At 43.6% G+C, this 20,407-nt stretch overlaps 1 protein-coding gene across 1 annotated transcript in view; it reads right to left on the reverse strand.

Annotated features, from left to right (window-relative positions):
• LOC121285708 (breakpoint cluster region protein-like) overlaps positions 1 to 20,407 on the reverse strand; it is a 596,997-nt gene that overhangs the window by 120,077 nt on the left and 456,513 nt on the right. Inside the window, exon 16 of the mRNA XM_041202403.1 lies at positions 15,149 to 15,280. Within this exon, the coding sequence (XP_041058337.1) occupies positions 15,149 to 15,280 (132 nt within the window). The remainder of the gene's footprint in view (positions 1 to 15,148; positions 15,281 to 20,407) is intronic.

The following is a 20,407-nucleotide window of genomic DNA, read 5'->3' on the forward strand; positions in this document are numbered from 1 at the left end:
TTCATAAGTGGTGGCATAGTTTCCCCAACGCTTCCCTTCTCGAGTGATCCAATCCTCTTATTAATAACCTCACAACAAACTTGAGATAAGGTAAAATAAGAGGGTTGGTTTATCTTACATACAAAATGTGGGAAAGGGGTTTTGCAAGGATAAGGGAAAGAAAGGGGTACAGGGCAAGACCACAATAAAAATAAGAGTTATGGTTTCGCCTGAATCCAGAGTCCAGTATCAAAAGCCCTATGGCGTTTCCGTTCAGAGGTTAGCAGGCTGAAACAGTTGCAGGGTGATCCGACTTTCCAGAAATAAGGAATCCACAATGGGAGATGGCACATAGAGATGAATTAGTCTTGAAGGCACAAGTACAGAAGTTCCAATGTTCCAGTAGCTCACTTGTAGACAAGAGCTAGGCACTTTACCTGGGCAGAGCTCTTCCTGCTGCTACCTGTTAGGTGCTAAGATGGTAGACTACCTGGGTTCAGTTCCACATGGCAATATTGCATGTTTTAGCAACTTGAGGAAGCTATGTGACATAACTCCCACTTTTTCTCCTGCATGTTGGACAAAAGATGTATTTTCCCAGGTCTGGGATTTTGAGATGTTTAACAGAGGAGTCAGGGTCCCCTTTGTTCTTTGCAGATACACCATCTCCATTGGACAGAGCTCTGCCGTAGAAATATAAAAGGGTGTTGGTGCATTTTTTTTGGAATTTGATTGTCGGCCTTCACAGAGGACCTTAAATACAACGAGGGCCTTGCTGGTTTCTGAAGGTTAGAAATTCCTCTAGTATGAGTCATGGCTAGTCAGGGTAGAGCCTTGTCCATTTTTAAAATAAAAATATTAATTTTATAAAATAGCCAGGTTGATGTAGATATAATATATACATACATACACACACACATTTTTTTCCTTCCCGTCTTCTGGCTGGGACAAAGATGAAGATGTAGAATCAGTTTGGTGGAAGTAAGAAATAGCAAAGAAAACAAGTCACTGGTGGGAGTTGTTGCAGGCCCCCTAACAGTGGTCACACACTAGGACTGAGTATACATCAAGGAATAATGGGGGTTTGCAATAACCATGGGTGACTTTAATCTCCACATCAATTGGACAAAGCAAATCGCCAAAGGTAGCCTGGAGGATGAGTTCCTAGTGTGCACTCATAACAGTTTCTTAGAACAATACTTTCCGAAACCTATCCCAGAATAAGCTATTTTGGATCTGGTAATGTGTGATGAGGTAGGATTAATTAAAGATCTCATAGCAAAGAGTCCTCTAGGCAAAAGTGATCATAACATGATTGAATATCCCAATCAGTTTGAGAGTGAGAAATGTGGGTCCATAACTAGCGTCTTAAAATTAAAGAAAGGCAATTACAAGAGTATGAAGACAGACTCAGCTAAAATGCACTGGGTAAATAGGTTTGGGAGACAGTAAAGAAGCAGTGGCAGACATTTAAGATGATGTTTCATAACTCTCAACAAAGATATATTCCATTGAGGAAGAAAGAGTTTACCAGAAGGATGCACCATCCACGGCTAACTAAATAAATTATGGGTGCTTTCAAATTGTAAAAGGGGTACAATGCTGCTAAGACTAGTTGTAGGACAGAAGATTGAGAAGGTTTTTGAACTAACAAAGGAAGATTTAAAAAAAAAATAATAGTGGGAGAAATTGAAGAATGAGAAAGTGAAACAGCAAGCATATAAAAAGACAGTAAAGGTTATTACAAGTATATTAAAATAAAAAAAGAGTAGCTAAAGTGAGCATTGGTCCCTTTAGAGGATGAGACTGGGGAATTAATAATGGGAAATGAGGAAATAGCAGAGGCTTTGAACAAGTATTTTGTTTCTGTCTTCACAGAAGAAACAACAAACATCCCAAGAATAGTAGAAAATCAAGAAGTAAAAAGGAGGACAGAACTTAAGACAATCGCCTTCACTAGAGAAAAAGCAATGGAACTTAAGGCTGACAAGTCCCCTGGACCTGATGGCCTGCACCCCAGGGTCTTAAAAGAAGTGGTTGCAGAGACAGAGGTCGTAATGCTCCAAAATTCCCTAGATTCTGGAAATGTCCCAATGGATTGGAAAACTGCAAATGTAACATCTCTGTTCAAGAAAGGAGACAGAAAGCAGAAAACTATAGCCCAGATAGCCTAACATCTTTCATTGGGAAAATGCTAGAATCTATTATTAAAGAGGTCGTCCCAAGACATTTAGAAAATCATAATACTATCAGGCAGAGTCAACATAATTTTGTGAAAGGGAAATTGTATTTCACCAAATTTATTTGAGTTCTTTGAGGATATAACAAGGACGGTGGATAAAGGAGAACCAGTAGCTGTAATGTATTTGGATCTCCAAAAACATTTAATAAGGTGCCACATAAAAAGTTACTACACAGGATAAGAGCTTATGGTGTTGAGGGTAATATATTAGCATGGATAGAGGTCTTGCTAACTAACAGGAAACAGAATCAGGATAAATGGGTTATTTTCAGGGTGGCAAACTGTAACTAATGGAGTGCTTTAGGGATCAGTGTTGGGGCCTCAACTATTTATGATCCATATTAATGAGTATTTGTTGATGATATGAAGATAGGTAGAAAAGCAAGTTGTGAGGAGGATACAAAGAGTCTGCAAAGGGATATAGATGGGTTAAGTGAGTGAGCAAAAGTTTGTCAGATGAAATATAATGTGGGAAAATGTGAGGATGTCCATTTTGGCAGGACGAATAGAAAAGCAGAATACTATTTAAATGGAGGAAGGCTACAGTACAAAGGGACTTTGGTTGTCCTTGTACATGAACTATAAAAAGTCAGCATGTAGGTACAGCAAGTAATTCAGAAGATAAACAGAATGTTGGCCTTTGCTGCAAGGGGGGTGAAGTATAAAAGTAAGGAAGTCTTGCTGTAACAGGGCACTGGTGAGACCACACCTCAAGTATGCGTACAGTTTTGGTCACCTACTTAAGGAGGGGCATTAGAAGCAGTTCAGAGAAGGTTTACTGGACTGATTCCTGGGATGAGGGGTTTGTCTTATGAGGTTGGGCCTAAGCTCATTGGAATTCAGAAGAATGAGAGGTGATCTTATGGAAACATTTAAGATTATGATGGGACTTGACAGAGTCAAGCTTGCTGAAAGGATGTTTCCTCTCATGGGGGAATCCAGAACTAAGGGGCACTGTTTCAAAATAAGTAGTCTCCCATTTAAGAAAGAGATGAGGAGGAATTTCTTCTTTCAGAACGTTGTTAGTATTTTGAATTCTGTTCCCTAGCAAGCGGTGGAGGTGGGTCATTGAAATCATTCAAGTCTGAGTTAGACAGATTTTTGATTGACAAGGGAGTCAAAGGTTTTGGGGGACAGGCAAGAAAGTGGAGTTAAGGCCACAATCAGATCAGCCATGATCTTATTAAGTGGCAGAGCATATTCAATGGACCTAATGGCCTACTCCTGCTCCTATTTCTCATGTCCTTAACGAGCTCATCATCTGATTGGAAACCAAGTCTGTCAATCAGGCTGGCTTCTGAGCAGGGAACCAATCAATGATGTTAAACACATGCTATGGAGTTAAAACTCCATAGTATAGGGGGGAAATGCTGACTTACAGATTTTGCATGCCTTTCCGACACCACCTCTCCCTGCCACCCTTCAAGCGCCCCACTCTGCTCCTGGCGGTTCAGGTAAATAAAAATACAGGCCTCTGTAGCTGTGATAAAAGCAGTTTATTTATGATAAGCAAGTAGCCAATGTGGCATTACTAGCCCAACAGCAATTTATCTTGTTGATGCAATAATTTCAACTCCAAATGCGCCCCCATCAGCCTAACTCTAACAAGCTGCAGCATGTTAAATATTTAAAACAGAAATAAAAATACCTGGAAAAACTCAGTAGGTCTGGCAGCATCTGCAGAGAGGAACACAGTTAATGTTTCGAGTCTGTATGATTCTTCAACAGAACTAAGTAAAAGTAGAAAAGAGGTGAAATATGGCGGGGTGGGGGGGGGGGTTGTGTGTGTGTGCGTGTGGGTGTGTGTATACAGGTAGAGCTGGATAGAGGGCCAGTGATAGGTGGAGATAGCCAAAAGATGTCATAGACAAAAGGACAAAAAAGGTGTTGAAGGTGGTGATATTATCTAAGAAATGTGCTAATTAAGGGTAGAAAAGTAGGACAAGCAAGGTACAGATAGCCCTAGTGGGGGTGGGGTGAGGTGAAGGGAAGGGATCAAAATAGGCTAAAAGGTAGAGATAAAACAATGGATGGAAATACATTTAAAAATAATGGAAATAGGTGGGAAAAGAAAAATCTATATAAATTATTGGAAAAAAAAGGGGGTGGATCGGAAAGGGGGTGAGGATGGAGGAGAGAGTTCATGATCTAAAATTGTTGAACTCAGTATTCAGTCCGGAAGGCTGTAAAGTGCATAGTCAGAAGATGAGGTGCTGTTCCTCCAGTTTGCGTTGAGCTTCACCGGAACAATGCAGCAGACCAAGGATGAATATGTGGGTATGAGAGCAGGGTGGAGTGTTGAAATGGCAAGTGACAGGGAGGTCTGGGTCATGTTTGTGGACAGACCGAAGGTGTTCTGCAAAGCAGTCACCCAGTCTGCATTTGGTCTCTCCAATGTAGAGGAAACCGCATTGGGAGCAACGAATGCAGTTGACTAAATTGAGGGAAGTGCAAGCGAAATGAAAGAAGTGTTTGGGCCCTTGAATGGTGAGGAGTGGGGAAGTAAAGGGGCAGGTGTTGCACCTTCTGCGGTTGCATGGGAAGATGCCGTGGGAGGGGGTTGAGGTGTAGGGGGTGATGGAGGAGTGGACCAGGGTGTCCCGGAGGGAACGATCCCTGCGGAATGCCACTGGGGGGGGGGGGGGGGGGGGGGGGGGGGGGGGGGTGGGGGGGGGAGCGATGAAGGGAAGATATGTTTGGTGGTGGCATCATGCTGGAGATGGTGGAAATGGCGGAAGATGATACTTTGAATGTGGAGGCTGGTGGGGTGATAAGTGAGGATAAGGAGGACCCTTATCATAGTTCTGGGAGGGAGAGGAAGGTGTGAATGTGGATACGCGGGAGATCAGCCGGACATGGTTGAGGGCCCTGTCAACCACCGTGGGTGGAAAACCTCGGTTAAGGAAGAAGGAAGACATATCAGAGCAACTGTTTTTGAAAGTGGCATCATCAGAACAGATGCGACGGAGGCGAAGGAACTGAGAGAATGGGATGGAGTCCTTACTGGAAGCGGGGTGTGAGGAGCTGTAGTTGAGGTAGCTGTGGGAGTCGGTAGGCTTATAATGAATATTGGTGGACAGTCTATCACCAGAAATTGAGACAGAGAGGTCAAGGAAGGGAAGGGAGGTGTCAGAGATGGACCATGTGAAAATGTTGGAGGGGTAGAAATTGGAAGCAAAATTAATAAATTTTTCCAGGTCCAGACGAGAGCATGAAGCAGCACCGAAGTAATCATCGATGTACCGGAGCAAGAGTTGTGGGAGGGGGCCGAAGTAGGAATGGAACAAGGAATGTTCCACATACCCCATAAAGAGACAGGCATAACTGGGGCCCATTCGGGTACCCATAGCCACACCTTTTATTTGGAGGAAGTGAGACGAGTTTAAGGAGAAATTGTTCAGTGTGAGAACAAGTTCAGCCAGGCAAAGGAGAGTAGGGGTGGATGGGGATTGTTCGGGCCTCTGTTCGAGGAAGAAGCGGAGAGCCATCAGACCATCCCGGTGGGGGATGGAGGTGTAGAGGGATTGGACGTCTATGGTGAAGAGGACGCGGTTGGGGCCAGGGAACTGGAAATTGTTGAGATGATATAGGGTGTCAGAGGAATCACGGATGTAGGTGGGAAGGGACTGGACAAGGGGAGCGAGAATGGAGTCAAGATAGCAAGAAATGAGTTCCGTGGGGCAGGAACAGGCTGACATGATCGGTCTGCCGGGATAGTCCTGTTTGTGGATTTTGGGTAGGAGGTAGAAGCCAGAGGTTGGACCTCTGGAGATCTTCCTTCCACAGCTTCCAACCTCATAGTCTCCCAACACTGCACGCATCCGTCCTCACACCTTCCTCTCCCTTCCAGAACCATGATAGGGTCCCCCTTGTCCTCACTTATTACCCCACCAGCCTCCACATTCAAAGGATCATCCTCCACCATTTCCGCCAACTCCAGCATGATGCCACCACCAAACACATCTTCCCTTCACCCCCCCGGCGGCACTCCGTAGGGATCGTTCCCATTGGGACACCCTGGTCCACTCCTCCATCACCCCCTACACATCAACCCCCTCCCACGGCACCTTCCCATGCAACCCCAGAAGGTGCAACACCTGCCCCTTTACTTCCCCTCTCCTCACCGTCCAAGGGCCAAACACTCCTTTCAAGTGAAGCAGCATTTCACTTGCATTTCCCTCAATTTAGTCTACTGCATTTGTTGCTCCCAATGTGGTTTCCTCTACATTGGAGAGACCAAACACAGACTGGGTGACCGCTTTGCAGAACACCTTCGGTCTGTCTGCAAGCATGACCCAGACCTCCCTGCCGATTGCCATTTCAACATTCCACCCTGCTCTCATGCCCACATGTCCGTCCTTGGTCTGCTGCATTGTTCCAGTGAAGCTCAACGCAAACTGGAGGAACAGATCATCTTCTGACTAGGTACTTTACAGCCTTCTGGACTGAATATTGAGTTCAACCATTTTAGATCATGAACTCTCTCCTCCATCCCCACCCCCTTTCCGATCCCCCCCACTTTTTTCCAATAATTTATATAAATTTTTTTTCACACCTATTTCCATTATTTTTAAATGTATTTCCATCCATTGTTTTATCTCTACCTTTTAGCCTATTTTGATCCCTTCCCTTCACCCCACCCCACCCCCACTAGGGCTATCTGTACCTTGCTTGTCCTGCTTTCTACCCTTAATAAGCACATTCCTTAGATAATATCACCACCTTCAACACCTCTTTGTCCTTTTGTCTATGATATCTTTTGGCTATCTCCATCTATCATTGGCCCTCTATCCAGCTCTATCTGTCCCACCACCCCCTCCTTAAACCAGCTTATATTTCACTTCTTTTCTATTTTTACTTAGTTCTGTTGAAGAGTCATAAGGACTCGAAACGTTAACTGTGTTCCTCTCTGCAGATGCTGCCAGACCTGCTGAGCTTTTCCAGGTATTTTTATTTTTGTTTTGGATTTCCAGCATCTGCAGTTTTTTGTTTTTATCTTAATGTTAAATATTTAGTTCTCTTTGGGCCATTGTAATAAAGTCAGCCAGCTATTGAGACTGCATCAAAAAATAGAACAAGTACCTCAAATGATTTGGAAGCAAGAACATACTGCTCATATATTTCCCACATTTGTACTGGCTACACTTTGAATAGTCTTTTGTTTGTAAAGAAAAACTATACGCAATAATAAAGAAAGAATGAAGATTTACATATATATAGAGCTTTTCATGAGCACCCAGCATCTCAAAGTGCTTTACAGCCAACAAAGTATTTGTTTTAGTCTTATAATTTAGGGAATGCAGCAATTGATTTGCGCTTAGCAAACTCCCATTAACAGCAATTTGATAATGATTAGATAATCTTTTTTTTGTGAAGTTGATTGAAAAGGACACCTGGGATTACTCTCCTGCTGTTCTTTGGAATAATGCCATGGGATTTTTTACATCCATCCAAATAGGCCTCATCCAGAATAGTGGCTAACAACATTCAAATGAGATATTCCACAAGACCTGTTGTAAGTGAATTGGGACATAGTTTTCCTGGGGTTTGGATACAGAAGGAGGTAGGTTTGGGCTGTGGAAGGGGAATGTGGGTGGTGAGCGATACTATGAAGTGATCAACCTTATTTGTAATTATAAAAAACACAAATGTAATCAGTAAAGTGTACAAAACAAAAAGGAAAAAAATTGCACAAATTGCTGCCACATAATAATAAAGGATATGCTGATGACTTAAAACTTTTAATTTTCTCCCATTATGCTTGTGGAACATGGAAACATTTCTTAAGCTTCCACCAACTCAACTTCTGGCTGAGGATGTTAACCTGCAGCTTTCAATCCAGGGAACCTTGCAGAAAGTGGCACCTGTATGAATACGTTGCCAGCTTCAATCAAATGAAGCTATTTCAGATCTCTACTCTGAGCAAAACATGGTAGGAATGTGTGAAAAAATCAGAAAATGCAGGAAATACTCAGCTATTCTGGCAGCATCTGGGCAGAGAGAAACAGAGGCAACATTTCAGCCTCTCCTGGGAGCTTGAAAGCCAGGGTTTGCTCGTTGTGCTCCTTATGTCGTGAGTGCCCCCCCCCCCCCGCTAAGTTCATACCAGTGGTTGTGAGAAGGTTGTGGGGTTTCCTCCCACCTTGTTAAATGCACCCCCACCACTGAACTTGCCACATGGGGAGGGCACAAGATTCTATCCATTGGTACAGTCTGCAAATGGTATATCGTCCTTGTCCTAAACGCATAGTCTCAGATGAGGCTATGGATCCTTGAGTTCTGACTGCCTCCTGTACCTTTCCCAAATGGCCATTATTCATATATGAACCTGGACAAGTGTTGGTCGGCTGTGCAATCAAAGCAGGCATCATATCCAACGCTAACTGTGTTTCTGATCCGTGTTATGACCGAGCAGTTGGAAAAGCTGAGTTATTTAAAAAAAAGTCCCAGGGGGAAACTTTAAACAACTGTCATAACCTATAATTTTAAGTGTTATGTTTGCGGTGCAACTCTAAATTCAGGAATCATACCACAAGTTCTTGAGAGGTTTTATATTAAGCTAAATGAAACATTTTATTAATTTACATAAGTTAAATATATACACATGGCTACAATTTACGACGATCATAACTTTTAACAAATTCCCAAACTAATCTGCATTAAGGCAACAGCAACACATAGACTTAACCAGACACCAGGCAAAGCATTTTCATCTTACGAATTCAAAATGAGGTTCTTTTCACTTTGGTTCCTGTGGAGACAGTTGGAGGCTTACAGCTGCTTTTGATCTCACGTTGCCTCTGTTCTACACACAGAAAAACTACTGAAGTTATACCTAGCACTGCTCATCGAATGTAAATTCTCATTGTATCACCAACCTGTGAACTAAGCCTCTTTAACAATAAAACCCCTTTCATGGCACCAATTATATTAGTAATATAAACATATTGCTTGGTATCTGCTAAATAGGTGTCAGTTTTCACCCCACTTCTTGAATGCTCTATTCAAAAAATGCAAATACACTCTCTCTTACATATCAAAACTAGTACACATCAAAGCACCCAGATTAGCTGGCTTTAATCCAATTAAGATACACCCACAGACTAAACCTCTTAATTTAAAAGAAAAATATTTTCCATTAATATTATATACATTAATAGCTTCATGACAATCCGACACATGCTCCCATCTGGATCGTAATTCTTGGGTGGCTACCCTGGTGCTTACTACCCTTTTATCCTGACATTTTCCTACAGTTTTATAAAGGAAATACAGTATTTAATTTTTAAAATATGAAAATTAATCTAATTCCTCCTATACAATAATATAGGCCAGAGTTTTTCCCTCGTTGGGCGGGCTCAGCGGGAGCGGTCGGTAGGCCGACCACCACTCGGAATCGGCTCCGCACCGTGATTTCACGCAGGCGGGCCAATTAAGGCCTGCGCTGCGGGGGTCGCGAGTGGCAGCGCTACCTGTGTGGGTGGGGAAGGAGGGAGAGTGGGTCTGGCGCGCAGTTCATGCATGCGCGAGAAAGAGCGCTTCAATCTCCCTGAGGCACGAGCTGGGACGTCTTTAATTCAAAATTAAAGTTTTTATAGTTAATGTTGATTTGCTTTAGGAAACCTCATCCTGCTCATGGATGAGGCTTCCGAAAAAATGCAAAGGCCGCTTGGCCTTTTCGCCTGCCCACCAACCGTAAGGCTTGTCAATAGCCTTAATAGGCCTTTCAATTATCGGCAGCTGACTCCAGCACATGCATGGCGAATGAAATATTGCACGTCCTATCATACTTGGGCGTGTCGGGCACGTGCCCGCACACCAAACGGAAAATTCTGCCCATAAATTTTCTGCTGTGTAAAACTTGTACCAGTTAATCTCAAACTGATGGTGACTCAATTCCAAGCTGGATCTGATTTCTCTGAAATATTAGAAGCAACAGTGAAGTTCAACTGGTGCAATGTTAAGCTACAGAATGTAGTGTTTAATCAAAGTGAATCATTAACATAGAATACCCTCTACTTTTTCACAAGCACAATAAGTGGCATTAAAGGCACTATAGGAATACAAGAGAAACATTCCAAGGTACTCCATAGAAGTGTGAGAAACTTTCCACGTGGAGAGATTATAGATGTACCAAATGATTTTTTGTTTACTTGTATAGCCAACTCTGAGTTGCTTTTCGATTTTACTACCAGGGTATTAAATATAATTGAAACATCGTGGGTCTGATCGTCACATATAAGAACATAAGAATTAGGAGCAGGAGTAGGCAATTCAGACCCTCGAGCTTGCCCCGCCATTCAATATGATCATGGCTTATTTCATTTCGGCCTCAACTCCAATTTCTCGCTCTCTCCCCATAACTTTTCAACTCGTTACTAATTAAAAATCTGTCTATCTCCTCCCTAAATTTATTCAGCGTCCCGGCATCTACTGCACTCTGAGGCAGTGAATTCCACAGATTCACGACCCTTTGAGAAAAGTAATTCCTCCTCATCTCTGATTTAAATTTACCACTCCTTAGCCTAAAAGTATGGCCTCTCATTCTAGAATGCCCAGAAGGGGAAACATCCGCTCCACGTCTACTTTGTCTATCCCCTTTAGCATCTTATATACCTCAATTAAATCTCCTCTCAGCCTTCTAAACTCTAGTGAGTGTAGGCTTAAACTGCTCAATCTCTCCTCATAAGATAAGCCCTGCATCTCTGGAATCAATCTAATGAATCTCCTCTGAACTGCCTCCAATGCAACTACATCCTTCCTCAAGTAAGGGGACCAAAACTGTGCACAGTACTCCAGGTGCATCTCACCAATGCCTTGTACAGTTGCAACAACACTTCTCTATTTTTATACTCTCTTCCTTTAGCAATAAATGCCATTTGCCTTCCTTATTACCTGCTGTACCTGCATACAGCGATTCATGCACGAGGACACCCAGATCCCTCTGCACTTAAGCATTCTGAAGGTTCTCTCCATTTAAATAATAAGTTGCCTTTTTATTCTTCCAACCAAAATGGATAATCTCACACTTATCCATGTTAAACTCTATCTGCCAAATTTTGGCCCATTCACCTAATATGTCTATATCCATTTGTAAATTTCTTATTTCTTCATTGCAACTTACTTTCCTACCTATTCTGGTGTCATCTGCAAAATTAGCTATAGTACCTTCTATCCCTGAATCCAAGTCATTAATATAGATTGTAAATAGTTGGGGCCCAAGGACCAAACCCTGAGGCACCCCACTAGTTATGGCTTGCCATCCAGAAAAAGACCCATTTATAGAATACATAGAACCTGTCATATAGTCTATTCATTGAAATTAACTCTGCAAGGAATTAGTGATCCTTGCCACTCTGCCCAAGTGCTGTTTAACATCCAAGGTGGTAAAGATGAAAAATATCTCATATTTGTTCTAAGCTCAGAATTCTATTGCACCATGCCATTCTCCATCTACCACTGTTCCATTAAATTCTTACTAAAGCTGGAAAATAAAATCTTTTATCCATGCATAAGCTTAATCATCTAATATTCAATGTTCATTAGTCTCAATATTGCACTGCTGATATTGCGAATACGAGGTTGGCCAGCTCCAGGTCCGTTCTCAGGCTACTTGAGCTTGCAGCCCCAGAGCTTTCAATGAAACTCCAACTGGTATTATCATGAAATGCTGCCACCATTAGAGACAGATAACTGACATTTAGAAAATAATATTGTGTTTCTGTGTATCAGTATAAAATGGACTTTCCTTCTCCTTTAAGTAAAGCAATATCTTTACTTAATAATGTTGAGTTGTCAAAATGCAATAAAACTTAGTTCATTTTAAGGTTCTAGATAGCTCAAGTATCAAAAATGACTTCTCAGATCTTCTTATTAATTCTAACTTTCAAAGCACAGGATTACATCATGTTAACCATGCTAACTTCCAGGTCCCTGATCACAGGATTCAATGCTGTTAACCTTAAGAAACTCACATTTCACAACAAATACAAAGTAGCCATTACATTTCCACATCAAAAACTAAAGTGTGAAGATCGAAGTTGAAACCAACATTTTATCATTTAAAATTGTAACTGGGAGCTTAAGTAAGTTGAAATCACTGAAATTTGTAAAAACTCAAAATCTAACAGCAACAGCCAAGATGCATTTTTTAAAAAAACAAAATACAGTGACAAAATTACAGTTGGAAATAATTTGTAATGACAAAAATTAGAAACTGCAAAATAACACTTAGTAACTTAACCTAGGACATTTAAGCTCTCTGTCATTGGACGTTTCAAATTTTGAGTTAAAGAGAATGCATGTAAAACGTTGGGTGAACGTTGAGAGAATCTGGGGCATGGATTTTACACTCCCCCACCAGCAGGTTTGAAGGTGAGGTATATAAAATCCAGCAGGCGGCTAACCCACCCACTCTCAACCTGTCTGAAATTTTATGGTTGGGGATGGGGGGGGGGGGGGGGCATCAGCGAACAATTCCCATTTCTGATCTTACGATGGAAGTAAGGTCGTTGATGAAATAGCTGAAGATGGTTGGGCCTCGGGTACTACCCTGAGGAACTCCTGCAGTGATGTCCTGGAGCTGAGATGATTGACCTCCAACAACCACAACCATCTTCTTTTGTCCAAATAGCGGAGAGCTTTCCCCGATTCCCATCGATTCCAGTTTTGTTAGGGTGCCTTGATGCCACACTTGGTCAAGTGCTGCCTTGATGTCAAGGGCAGACACTCTCACCTCACCTCTGGGGTTCAGCTTTTTTGTCCAAGTTTGAACCAAGGCTGTAATGAGATTAGGAGCTGAGTGGAATCCTGGTGGAATCTAATCTGAGCATCAGTGAGCAGGTTATTGTTAAGCAAGTGCTGCTTGATAGCACTATAGATGACCCTTTCCATTACTTTACTGATCGAGAGTAAACTGATGGGGTGGTAACTGGCCAGGTTGGATTTGTCCTGCTTTTTGTGTACAGGATATGCCTGGACAATTTTCCACATTGTCGGGTAGATGCCAGTGTTGTAGCTGTACTGGAACAGCTTGGCTAGGGGGTGCAGCAAATTTTGGAGCACAAGTCTTCAGTACTATTGCCAGAATATTATCAGGTATCACAGACATTATTGTATCCAGTGACTTCCGCCGTTTCTTGATATCACATGGAGTGAATTGAATTGACTGATGACTGGCATCTGTGATGCTGGGGACCTCTGGAGGAGACTGAGATGGATCCACTTTGCACTTTGAAGGTTGTAGCAAATGCTTCAGCCTTATCTTTTGCACTGATGTGCTGGGTTCCCCCATTATTGAGGATGGGGATATTTGTGGAGCCTCCTCCTCTAGTGAGTTGTTAATTGTCCACCACCATTCATGACTGGATGTGGCAGTACTGTAGAGCTTAGATCTCATCTGTTGGTGGTGGAATCGCTTTGCTCTGTGTATCACTTGCTGCCTATACTGTTTGGCATGCAAGTAGTCCTGTGTTGTAGCTTCACCGGGTTCACACCTCATTTTTTGGTTTGCCTGGTGCTGCTCCTGTCATGCCCTCCTGCACCTATCATTGAAACAGGGTTGATCCCGTGGCTTGGTGGTAATAGTAGGGTGAGGGATATGGTAGGCCATGAGGTTACAGACTGTGGTTGAGTATAATTCTGCTGCTGCAGATGAACCACAGCATCTCATGGTTGCTCAGTCTTGAGTTACTGGATCTGTTCGAAATCTATCCCATTTAGCACGGTGGTAGTTGCACACAACACAATGGAGGGTATCCTCAATGTGAAGCCTTAGTCTCCACAAGGACTATGTGGCAGGCAGGTTGGTGAGGATGAGGTCAAGTATGTTTCTCCCTCTTGTTGGTTCTCTCCTCACCTGCTGAAGGCCCAGTCTAGCAGCTTTGCCTTTTAGGACTCTGTCAGCTCGACCAGTAGTGGCACTACCGAGTCACCATTGGTGATGGACATTGATGTCCTCCACCCAGAGTACATTCTGCACCCTTGCCACCCTCAATGATTCCTCCAAGTGGTGTTCAATGTGGAGGTGCACTGATCCGTCAGCTGAGAGAGGAGAGAATGTAGTCATCAGCAGGAGGGTTCCTTGTCCATGTTTGACCTGATGCAAAGAGACTTCATGGGGTCCGAAGTTGATGTTAAGGACTGTATACCAACTGTATACCACTGTTCCACCACCTCTGCTGGGTCTATCCTGCCGATGGGGCAGGAAATACCCAGGAATGGTGATGGTGGTATCTGGGACATTGTCTGTAAGGTATGATTCCATTAGTATGACTAAGTCAGACTGTTGCTTGACTAGTCTGTGAGACAGCTCTCCCATTTTTGAAAATAGCCCCCAGATGTTAGTAAGGAGGACTTTGCAGGGTCAACAGGGCTGAGTTTACCATTGTCATTTCTGAAGCTTAGGCGATGTCAGGTCGTCTGTCCAGTTTAATTCCTTTTAGACATCGTAGTGCTTTGACACAACTGAGTAGCTCGCTGGGCCATTTCAGAGGGCATTAAAAGTTAACCACTTTGTTGTGTGTCTGGATTCATATATAGGCCAGACCAGGTTACGACAGCAGATTTTCTTCCATAAAGGGCATTAGTGAACCAGATGAGTTTTTACAACAATCGACTACAGCTCATGGTCATCGTTAGTTTTTTAGTTCCAGATTTTAATTGAATTTAACTTTCACCATTTGCTGTGGTGGGATTGGAACCCGGGTCCCCAGAGCATTACCGAGTCTCTGGATTACTAGTCCAGTGACGATATCACTATACCTCTGCCTCCCCAACCTGATTGGCTGACAGCTCTCTAAGGCAGGACTTCCTCCTGAGATAGGCACCTGGCGCCCTGTAAAATCCAGCCCTAGATTTCTAGTCGGCCTGACTTTTTGAAAGAATCACACTTTTGTGATAGCCTTTAGGACTGAGTGAAGGACCTACCTGAATCTGTCCTTTCCCCATGATTTTATCAGTAATTTCAGCATCTTCTTTGGTGAGTTTTGTTTTGTTATAGCATTTTTCATAACATAGAATTCTTAGAGTCTGCGATCCTTCCAGTTCTATCTCAAATTCCTGCAAAAAGAACATTATAACGGTTAAAACAGAAGTAAAGTTTGGGAGATGGGTGTGAGTAATAGTTCTTACTACTTCCCTATTTTAAATAAAAACATAATATGCTCACCACAAATTTTATTTGATGTTTTTGTGGAAATATCAATTTTCATGTGTCATCATGGTGCTGAGCTGGGTCACCTCGTTGTTACGCCATTGGTGACATGACTGACAGAGAGTCTCATAATAAAGAAATGAGACACCAACGTCATCTCCATCTGACAACAATGGCTTAGAAAACAAACCTGCTGGCAGTGAAATCTGCATTCTTTGCAATCAACGGTTAATCTATTGTTCTACACAAAATGGGGAAGGCCCCCATAATAATCCAATGGGTTCATGCAGTGAACAGTTGTGTCATGCAGAACAAGAATATCCCAGGGTTGACACTTTGTTTCTGCACATTGGAGAAGTGGCAGGTGAGCTCCAATTTCCTCAATGAGGCTTTTGGGTCAATGTTTACACTCCTGATCACTATCCACTGCTCATGCATGTGTGAATGGTGAGTGATAGGATTAGGCTCAGGTCCTGTGATCAAAGAGCCACTGGCATTCTATGTTAGGACTCACACATGAATAATGGCTAATTGGCTAAGGTATAGAAAGTTGACTGACATTGTCAAACTCAGAGATAAAAACAAAAAAACTGCGGATGCTGGAAATCCAAAACAAAAACAGAATTACCTGGAAAAACTCAGCAGGTCTGGCAGCATCGGCGGAGAAGAAAAGAGTTGACGTTTCGAGTCCTCATGACCCTTCGACAGAACTTGCGTTCGAGTCCAAGAAAGAGTTGAAATATAAGCTGGTTTAAGGTGTGTGTGTGGGGGGCGGAGAGATAGAGAGACAAAGAGGTGGAGGGGGGGGTGGGGGTGTGTGGTTGTAGGGACCAACAAGCAGTGATAGAAGCAGATCATCAAAAGATGTCAACGACAATAGTACAATAGAACACATAGGTGTTAAAATTAAAGTTGGTGATATTATCTAAACGAATGTGCTAATTAAGAATGGATGGTAGGGCACTCAAGGTATAGCTCTAGTGGGTTTTTTTATATATATAATGGAAATAGGTGGGAAAAGGAAAATCTTTATAATTTATTGGAAAAAAAAGGGAAGGGGGAAACAGAAAGTGGGTGGGGATGGGGGAGGGAGCTTACGACCTAAAGTTGTTGAATTCAATATTCAGTCCAGAAGGCTGTAAAGTCCCTAGTCGGAAGATGAGGTGTTGTTCCTCCAGTTTGCGTTGGGCTTCACTGGAACAATGCAGCAAACCAAGGACAGACATGTGGGCAAGAGAGCAGGGTGGAGTGTTGAAATGGCAAGCGACAGGGAGGTTTGGGTCATTCTTGCGGACAGACCGCAGGTGTTCTGCAAAGCGGTCGCCCAGTTTACGTTTGGTCTCTCCAATGTAGAGGAGACCACATTGGGAGCAACGGATGCAGTAGACTAAGTTGGGGGAAATGCAAGTGAAATGCTGCTTCACTTGAAAGGAGTGTTTGGGTCCTTGGACGGTGAGGAGAGAGGAAGTGAAGGGGCAGGTGTTGCATTTTTTGCGTGGGCATGGGGTGGTGCCATAGGAGGGGGTTGAGGAGTAGGGGGTGATGGAGGAGTGGACCAGGGTGTCCCGGAGGGAGCGATCCCTACGGAATGCCGATAAGGGGGGTGAAGGGAAGATGTGTTTGGTGGTGGCATCATGCTGGAGTTGGCGGAAATGGCGGAGGATGATCCTTTGAATGCGGAGGCTGGTGGGGTGATAAGTGAGGACAAGGGGGACCCTATCATGTTTCTGGGAGGGAGGAGAAGGCGTGAGGGCGGATGCGTGGGAGATGGGCCGGACACGGTTGAGGGCCCTGTCAACGACCGTGGGTGGAAAACCTCGGTTAAGGAAGAAGGAGGACATGTCAGAGGAACTGTTTTTGAATGTAGCATCATCGGAACAGATGCGACGGAGGCGAAGGAATTGAGAGAATGGGATGGAGTCCTTACAGGAAGCAGGGTGTGAGGAGCTGTAGTCGAGATAGCTGTGGGAGTCGGTGGGTTTGTAATGGATATTGGTGGACAGTCTATCACCAGAGATTGAGACAGAGAGGTCAAGGAAGGGAAGGGAAGTGTCAGAGATGGACCACGTGAAAATGATGGAGGGGTGGAGATTGGAAGCAAAATTAATAAATTTTTCCAAGTCCTGACGAGAGCATGAAGCGGCACCGAAGTAATCTTCCTGTAAGGACTCCATCCCATTCTCTCAATTCCTTCGCCTCCGTCGCATCTGTTCCGATGATGCTACATTCAAAAACAGTTCCTCTGACATGTCCTCCTTCTTCCTTAACCGAGGTTTTCCACCCACAGTCGTTGACAGGGCCCTCAACCGTGTCCGGCCCATCTCCCGCGCATCCGCTCTCACGCCTTCTCCTCCCTCCCAGAAACATGATAGGGTCCCCCTTGTCCTCACTTATCACCCCACCAGCCTCCGCATTCAAAGGATCATCCTCCGCCATTTCCGCCAACTCCAGCATGATGCCACCACCAAACACATCTTCCCTTCACCCCCCTTATCGGCATTCCGTAGGGATCGCTCCCTCCGGGACACCCTGGTCCACTCCTCCATCACCCCCTACTCCTCAACCCCCTCCTATGGCACCACCCCATGCCCACGCAAAAAATGCAACACCTGCCCCTTCACTTCCTCTCTCCTCACTGTCCAAGGACCCAAACACTCCTTTCAAGTGAAGCAGCATTTCACTTGCATTTCCCCCAACTTAGTCTACTGCATCCGTTGCTCCCAATGTGGTCTCCTCTACATTGGAGAGACCAAACGTAAACTGGGCGACCGCTTTGCAGAACACCTGCGGTCTGTCCGCAAGAATGACCCAAACCTCCCTGTCGCTTGCCATTTCAACACTCCACCCTGCTCTCTTGCCCACATGTCTGTCCTTGGTTTGCTGCATTGTTCCAGTGAAGCCCAACGCAAACTGGAGGAACAACACCTCATCTTCCGACTAGGGACTTTACAGCCTTCTGGACTGAATATTGAATTCAACAACTTTAGGTCGTAAGCTCCCTCCCCCATCCCCACCCCCTTTCTGTTTCCCCCTTCCCTTTTTTTTCCAATAAATTATAAAGATTTTCCTTTTCCCACCTATTTCCATTATATATATAAAAAAACCCACTAGAGCTATACCTTGAGTGCCCTACCATCCATTCTTAATTAGCACATTCGTTTAGATAATATCACCAACTATAATTTTAACACCTATGTGTTCTATTGTACTATTGTCGTTGACATCTTTTGATGATCTGCTTCTATCACTGCTTGTTTGTCCCTACAACCACACACCCCCCCCCCCCCCTCCACCTCTTTGTCTCTCTATCTCTCCGCCCCCCACACACACACCTTAAACCAGCTTATATTTCAACTCTTTCTTGGACTCGAACGCAAGTTCTGTCGAAGGGTCATGAGGACTCGAAACGTCAACTCTTTTCTTCTCCGCCGATGCTGCCAGACCTGCTGAGTTTTTCCAGGTAATTCTGTTTTTGTATTGTCAAACTCTACCCTAGCAATACCACAACACTTTTTTTTTTCCTTTCAAGGGATGTGGGCATCATTGCTTAAGCCAGCATTTGTTACTCAAACCAATTGCCCTTGAGAAGGTGGTGATGAGCTGCCTTTTTGAACCACCACAGTCCAAGTGGCACTGGTACATCCACAGTGCTGTTAGGGAGTTCTATGATTTTGACCCAGCAACAGTGAAAAAACTGCAATATAGTCCCAAGTCGTGCTTTGTGGCTTGCAGGGGAACTTGCAGGTGGTGGTGCTCCGATGTTTCTGCTGCCCTTGTCCTTCTTGGTGGTAGACGATGTGGCTTTGGACGGTGCTGCCAAAGGGGACTTGACGAGTTGTTGCAATGCATATTGTACATGGTACACACTGCTGCCACTGCGCATTAGTGGTGGAGGGAGTAAATGTTTAAGGTGGTGGATGGGGTGCCATTGAACCAGGCTGATTAGCCATTGTTCATGGTTTAATCCAAACTCAAAATCAACGGATTGCAAGACTTCATGTGTCCAAGTTTGCAATCTAACAAAAGGAGAGCTGCCGAAATCCAGTTAACCACAAGTAAGTGTGAATGGCCATCATCCATCTCCATTGCCTTAAACCTGAAACCAATTGTTATACATTCTGGGTAGACAATAACAGTTGATCATGTGACCAAAAACTGGCTTCTGATACCAAAATCCTTTCTTATCCAAAGACCCAGAGAGACCTGGGCAGTTTACAAAGAACACCACTACATAATATCAGCTGCAGGCAAGGCAGTAAGTCCAAAGCCTTTTAAACTTGGTGGCTGCTATATCTTAAAAAGCCTCCCAAACGGATTCCTAATTTAAGTCCGCCTGTAAAGAAATCAGACACCCTGCTGTGGAAACCACAAGTGCCTAACTTTGTGACCTGAACACTCATCCCTTCAAGTAAATCCTGTAATAATCCTGCTATCTGACATCTAAACTACAATTCAAGAGTACAAAAGACTCTTCTTCAATGGGCCAGCAACAACTGTGAATTCCAAGGTGAGCCTAACACGTGAACTGTTGACTACTCTTTTGTTCACAATTTGTAAAAGTGTACTATTCTCTCTAACTGTAATTTCTCTTGACCGCACGTGTGTGTCTGTATGTGTGCATGTGTGTGTGTGCGTATGAGAGTGAGCATGATGTGGTGTTTAGGTTTTCAGGGTGAAAGCAAACCCATGAATCCTTGCTGCTGTTATTTAAATTGACCAAACACTCCAGGGACTAAGAAACACATAAGTCCTCCTCTCCAAAACCACACTGATTATGAATAGTAAGGGAAAGGGTGCAAGGGTTTCAGTTCTCTCCTGACCCTGTGTGTAATACTATCATTTAAGTTAATTAAACCAATGCATAAAACACATATCTCAACTGTAATAAAAGTAAATTTTCAAAATACAACTCAGACCCATTAGTGCCAAAATGAGAAAAGACAGCTTAGTATTTTATGTCAAAACTCTTCACTCTGCACCACTGTCCCAGCCACCCATAAGTTGTCTCAACCATAGGGCAGCCATTGCACCCC

This window comes from Carcharodon carcharias, chromosome 13, assembly GCF_017639515.1.
Source record: "Carcharodon carcharias isolate sCarCar2 chromosome 13, sCarCar2.pri, whole genome shotgun sequence".
Classification (NCBI taxonomy): Eukaryota; Metazoa; Chordata; class Chondrichthyes; order Lamniformes; family Lamnidae; genus Carcharodon; species Carcharodon carcharias.